Source organism: Trichechus manatus, unplaced genomic scaffold (assembly GCF_000243295.1).
Source record: "Trichechus manatus latirostris isolate Lorelei unplaced genomic scaffold, TriManLat1.0 scaffold00111, whole genome shotgun sequence".
NCBI classification, from domain to species: Eukaryota; Metazoa; Chordata; class Mammalia; order Sirenia; family Trichechidae; genus Trichechus; species Trichechus manatus.
Window position 1 is genome coordinate 6,762,651 of NW_004444047.1, and position 6,351 is coordinate 6,769,001.

Consider the following 6,351-nt stretch of genomic DNA (forward strand, 5'->3'; position numbering starts at 1 on the left):
ACTCTTAAAGCCTCTTAAAGCCTCTGCCGGCCCCAGGCAGGGGCCCGGGCCCGAGGGAGGCCACAGCCCACCAGCCAGAACCTCTGAGGTGCTGGTGCCACGGCGGCTCCCGGCCCAGGCGCTGTGAAAACCCGCCCGAGTCATCCAGGTGCTTTTTCTCAAGAGGCTCCCGGAATCGTACCGTCTTGGGGCCCCACGACCCCAGGGTGGGCAGGCGGCCCCCCACCATGTAGGGAAATACAGAGTCTGAGCCTGTTTCCCCTCTGTAGAATGGGTCATCACACCAGTCACGGGGGTCGCTGGGAGGACAACACTCTCACCTGGATGGTGCCTGGAGGGCGGGGTGGGGACAGGGCCACCAGCGGCTCACAACGAACCCCAGGCCTGGCCAAGGGCCTCTGCACTTTCCACCCTTTGCAACCCAGCCAATGCACAGGAGGTGGGCTGCCCACATGGGTGCCTGGCCCTCTCTGCGGGTCTGACACCCGCGGACAGCCCCACCACGGGACAAGGGGCACAGGGGGTGGTGCTGGGCCACTGAGCCAGAGGGAGGCCAGAGTCCCACGGGGCACCCAGGGAGGAGCCGGAGGCCGGAACCAGAAGAAACACAGCTTCTGCGTGGAGGGCCACAGGGCCGCGCCAGGTATGGAGGGAGGCTCTCGGCGCCTGGCCAGGGAGGTACACGCATGGGACCAGGGTGGGGCTCCCGCACTCAGGGCCAGCCGGGACCCCACACCCCGACGCCCCAGGCTGTTGTGGCTGCTCGTTGTAAACGCCTGAAGCTCCAAAACTCTGAGCCTTCCTTGTTTGGAGGTCCTGAAGACCAGCCTTGGGGACCCCCAGGTCTGTCCCTCGGGGCTCTCGGGCCCAGCGAAGGGCCTCCTCTCCATCATGGTTCTGGAGACCAAGACTGACCCACAGACACGTATGCACACACATGCACACATGTATGTCCACATATATGGCACACAGACACATACACCAAATGTGGGCACACACATATATACGGGCACACATGCACGCAGACACACGTAGGCACGGCCGCATCCTCGGCAGAAAGACCAGCTTCAAAGAAAAGGATGCACTCTTTCTTGTTTAACAAAATAAATTAAATATACGCGACTTCAGCTTAAACTCTAGATAAAATTACAGAGGATTGGGTCCGCCCTGGGCAGTGGGATGGTGCGTGCCCAGTCCCGAAGGGGTGCGGACACTGAGCCGCAGAGACAGGCTCTTGGGACCCAGGTCCCTGCCACCCACCATCCCTACAGCAGTCCCTCCTTTCATTATTATTAATATTATTATCTTCATTTTTTAAATATAAATAGCAAAGGGGCTCCTTCTCTCTGGCAGTGGGAGGCTGGCAGGGGTGGGGGAGTCACCCCCAGCCCGGGCTCCAGGCTCTCAAGGGCAGGGCCTGGGGCTACTACAACTGCCCCCCTGGCCCAGGGTCCTGCTGGACTCCTGGACACCCAGGACAGGTGGTGGCAAAAATAGCCAGCTGCCTGCTGAGGCTGGGCAGGTACGCAGGAGGGTTGGCATCGGGGCAGGGGCTGGGAGGGTTTTTGGTTTGCAAAGCCAGGGTGCTTCTCAGATCCCCTGCCAGGCTAGGGGGTGACTGCGGCCTCCTGGGGACCAGGGGTGGGGAGATTCCTTCATCAAGTAGCCCATCACTGCATCTGCACTGCAAAGTCACAAAACCTAGCCTTCCATGAAGATGCTTGCTGTGTGTGTGTGTGTGTGTGTGTGTGTGTGTGTGTATGTCCAGGTGTGTGGGTCCTAACATGTGACCAGGTGTGTACACGCCTTATGGGGGGTACCCTAGGGTGCTACCCGGCATCTCCTTGCCTGTGGGTCCCTCTCGCTGTGTCTCTGTCCCTCCACACCTGTCTGTCTGCCCGTGGCCCCCGCACACCCACCCCCTGGCACACAGAGGGCTGGGTGGGGCCGCTACCCCATGGAACCTGCCGCCACCGGCCCTAGCACTGGTAATGGATGTGCTGGTGGACTTTGCCCTCCGCGTGTGAGTGCGAGTGTGTGTGCGTGTGTGTGTGCACGTCCGTGTAAAGTGTGGGGTAGAGCTTGGGGCCGGCGGCTGAGCCAGGGCCCAGCAGGTGCTGGGGGGCTGCAGGGGGCCCATGATCTTCACACAGGGCCGTCACTGCAGGCAGGTCCTTGTCCCCTCCGCGGTCGCGGGCTGTCCCGGGCAGGCGATGCGCAGGCACAGGCGGGGCGGGCGCGGGCGTACACGGCTTCTTCTTGGTTTGGCAGAGCCACAGGAGCACAGTGCCCAGGATGAAGACGGCGCCGGCCGGGATGCCGATGACCACGGGCCATGGCAGGCTAGTGGTCGAGGACGAGGGTGCCATAGGTGGCCCCGGCGGCTTTGGGTCTGCAGGAGGGACAGAGGAAAGCATGGGGGGACATGTCACATGAGGGCCAAGGGTGTCCATCCACATGAGTCCAGCCCATGGTGTGGTCTGTGCAGAAGGGCCCTAGGGTTGTGTGCTGCCCAGGCCGGGGGTATCTCCTCACACGTGGCCCAGGGAGGAAGCAGCCCCCACCCATGGGGGACAGGAAGGCCCACCTGGCAGCACGGTGAGGAAGGCGCTGCGGAAGCTATAGCCCATGGTGTTGGCGCCCAGGCAGATGTACATGCCGGCGTCGTCCTGGCGGGCGCGGGCGATGAGCAGCTTGTTGAGGTAGGAGCCGTCAGGTCGCGACCACACCTCGCCTGTGGGCAGCACCACGAATTTCTGGCCGCCCACGTCGATGGTGGAGTTGTAGCGGCCCTCAGCACCGTACTCTACCCGCTTCAGCCACTGGATCACCGGCTTCACGTCACTGCGCACCTTGCACTGGAAGGAGGTCGTGCCGCCAAAGTCCACTGTCGTGTTCACGGGGTGCGTGCCGGTGAGCACGGGCTTGGAGCGCGTCCGCTCTGCAGAGGGACGGCAGCATGTGGGCAGCATGTGGAAGTCCCTCCCCAGGCCCTACCCACCCGCAGCACTGGTACTGGGGGCATGACACAGATCATGTCCACCTTGTAGGTGGCACTGGTGCCACCTGCCACCCGCCCACAGCACTCACAGATCGTGCCCACCTTATAGGTGTGGTTGGTGGTAACTGCCCACCCGCCCACAGCACTCACAGATCGTGCCCACCTTATAGGTGAGGTTGGTGGTAACTGCCCACCCGCCCACAGCACTCACAGATCGTGCCCACCTTATAGGTGAGGTTGGTGGTAACTGCCCACCCGCCCACAGCACTCACAGATCGTGCCCACCTTATAGGTGAGGTTGGTGGTAACTGCCCACCCGCCCACAGCACTCACGGATCACGCCCACCTTATAGGTGGCGTTGGTGGTACCCGCCCGCCCATCCATGGCACTCACGGATCACGTCCACCTTGTAGGTGGCGTTGATGGCACCTGCCCGGTTCGACACGCGGCACGTGTACTTGCCGCTGTCCTCCGGCCGCAGGTTCTTGAGGCTCAGCGTCCACTTCTTCTTCTTGCTCTCGCTGGCCTCTGCACGTGTCAAGGCCTGGTCGTCCTTCATCCACGTGATGTCTGGCCTTGGGTGCCCACTGGCCACGCACTTGAGCCGCACGGAACTGCCCACGGGCCGTGCGATCACCCGGCGCCGCATCTTGGAGGGCTGAGTGAAGCGGGGCCGTGCTGCTGGGGGTCAGGCATTGAGATCAGAGGGGAGAGGCCCGAGAGGCGTCCCGGGGCTCACTGCCCCCGCCCCCGGTCCCGAGCATGGACAGTGCCGCTCACCCCACTGCTTGCTGGATGGGTCCTCCTGGCCCCTGGCAGAGCTGTCGGGCGCTGGGCCCTCCTTCCCTGCACTGCTGTCATCTGCAGAGAGGGGAAGACCCACCGGGGAGGGGTGCATGAGTGGGGAGCCCCATGAGCGGCAGAGCTGAGGCCTAGGAGCCCCTCGCAGACCCCAGCCCCACTCCGCCCCGGGCTTGCTCCCAGCTGGGGAAGCCCTAGGAGCCCAGCCGGAAGCCGCGAGGGCACACCCACATCTCAGAATCCCAGAGACGGCTGGGGACGAGCCATCCGTCCAGCCCTCTCCCCAGATGCAGGTGACCCCCACAGGCTCGGGGAGGGACAGGCGGGGACAGGCGGGTGGGCCCACCCCTCCCAGCCCGGCTCCAGGGGGTCTGCAGGGCCTGGGACAGGAGGGGGCCGGGCCTGGCCGGCAGCTGCGGTAACCCTAGCCCACATCAAGGGCCCGAGGCTGTGGTGAATTAACATGGTTCGAATGCCGCCCGGTCATCTTCCCCTTTGAAAGGCCCGTGGAGGGCAGCCCCTCAGCCACGGTCTTCCCATTCCACAACCCAGGAAAGGCCTGCGGAGGCCCACCACAGGCGGTGCTCGGGGGGGCCGGTGTGCTGAGGAACCAGGTCCAAGTCCAGGCTGTCACAGTCCCCACCCCTGGCTCGGGGGATTAGGGTGGGGCTGGGCAGGGTCTCTACGAAATGGGCCCAGCGCGGCCACCTCTGGGTGGCTCGAGGAAGGTCCTCCCTGGGGGCCCCACACACAGCAGCCTGCCTGGGGGGAGGCAGGGGCACAAAGCCCTGGTATCAGTGCAGGACAGGCGTGTCCCTGGTGACACCTGTCCGGTACAGCGCCCAGGCTCCGGGGGCAGAGGAGAACAGAAAGGCCATTCGCTGCCTGGCGGCCCCTCTGAACTCCGAAACCTGAGCCTCAAAGTCCCAGCCGCCGCCGAGGCGCACCCTGCCAAAGCCGCCCCGCCTGGCCCCGCCTGCCTGGCTGGCTCTCAGCCGGACCACCACCCCGGTACCTCCCGTACCTACTCCAGCTGCCCCCAGGCCGGCTCTGGATCCCGGGGTCAGCAGGCACCTCTGGGGGAGGTGGTGCGAGTAGAGGGGCCACCAAGCTGGAGACTGAGGAGAGGGAGGGGCCAGAGGAGGGCGGGGGAGGGGCTAGTTCTTGCCCTGGTCCCTGGTGGGCTGAGCTGAGGCTGAGTGGGTGGGGTGGGGGGCGGTAGCTCTTGCCCTGGCCCAGGTGGGCAGAGCTAAGGCTAAGCGGGTGCGGGGGCGGGGGAGTGACACAGGAAGGCGTACCAGCTCTGCGGAAGGGCGTGTTGACTCAGGGTGGGGCCGAGGCCCGCCCTGCTCCAGGTGAGCGGATCCTGAAGTCCCACTGCCCAGGTGCAGCTGATACCCAAGCCTCAGCCCCCAGGCCACTGCCCCCATGCCCACCTACCTGAGACACCCCACCCCTGGTCAGCTCCAGCACCACCCACAACCTCTGACCTGGCCAAGGGCCCCAAGCCAGCTGGGTGGTCACACTGACCCATGACAATGAGTGTGTAGTTGACACTGAGGCTGCCGAAGCCGTTGGTGGCCTTGCACACGTACGTGCCCGCATCCTCTCGCTCCACCTCCTTCACCTTCAGCCCCTGCGGCAGGACACGGAAGCGGCTCCAGCCGCTGTGGATTGTGCGGCCATCTTTGGTCCACATGGTCAGCGGCGGCGGGTCTCCCTCCACCGGGCACTGCAGCCGCACCGTGCGGCCCAGCCGGGCCACATGTCGTGACACCACCTTGTCTGCCATCCTCGGGGGGCCTGCGGGGCGGGAGGTAGAGAGCTCAGTCAGGGACAGGATGCGGAGGGGCACAGCTCCACTCCTTCCAGGAGGGCATCAGACAGTGTACACGAGGTATCAGCGGACCCACAACTCAGGGCAGGTGGTGGGAGCCACAGAGGGGGTGACTGTCCCTGCCTGGTCTCCAGCACAGAACCTGTATGTACAGCGGACGATGAAGGCAGACCCCTCTTCCCAGAGCAGAGACGCTAGTGTTTATCCCTACGCCGGGCACCAACCCCACATTAGCTGTGTACCCAAGGGGTACCAGGCCCACATTTATCGAGCACCCACTGCACACCAGGCTCACGTTCACCCAGCACCCACTGCGCACCAGGCCCATGTTCACTGACCGCCCGCTGTGCACCAACACATTCACCAAGCACCCACTGCGCGCCAGGCCCCACGTTCATCAGGCGCCCACAGCGCGCCAGGCCCCACGTTCATCAGGCGCCCACCGCGCGCCAGGCCCCACGTTCATCAGGCGCCCACCGCGCGCCAGGCCCCACGTTCGCCGAGCGCCCACTCTGTGCCAGGCTCCACGTTCATCAGGCGCCCACCGCGCGCCAGGCCCCACGTTCGCCGAGCGCCCACTCTGTGCCAGGCTCCACGTTCATCAGGCGCCCACTGCGCGCCAGGCCCCACGTTCGCCGAGCGCCCACTCTGCGCCAGGCCCCACGTTCGCCGAGCGCCCACTCTGCGCCAGGCCCCACGTTCGCCGAGCGC

At 65.2% G+C, this 6,351-nt stretch overlaps 1 protein-coding gene across 1 annotated transcript in view; it reads right to left on the minus strand.

The window, feature by feature from the left end:
* Positions 1 to 1,856: 1,856 nt before the first annotated feature.
* The window catches only part of FGFRL1 (fibroblast growth factor receptor like 1), a 16,527-nt gene continuing 12,032 nt past the window's right edge, over positions 1,857 to 6,351 (minus strand). The window contains exons 3-7 of the mRNA XM_004383531.2: positions 5,334 to 5,606; positions 3,783 to 3,863; positions 3,396 to 3,680; positions 2,588 to 2,941; positions 1,857 to 2,392 (exon numbers count right to left, since the gene is read on the minus strand). Coding sequence (XP_004383588.1) covers positions 1,980 to 2,392; positions 2,588 to 2,941; positions 3,396 to 3,680; positions 3,783 to 3,863; positions 5,334 to 5,606 — 1,406 coding nt within the window. The 3' untranslated portion in view covers positions 1,857 to 1,979. The remainder of the gene's footprint in view (positions 2,393 to 2,587; positions 2,942 to 3,395; positions 3,681 to 3,782; positions 3,864 to 5,333; positions 5,607 to 6,351) is intronic.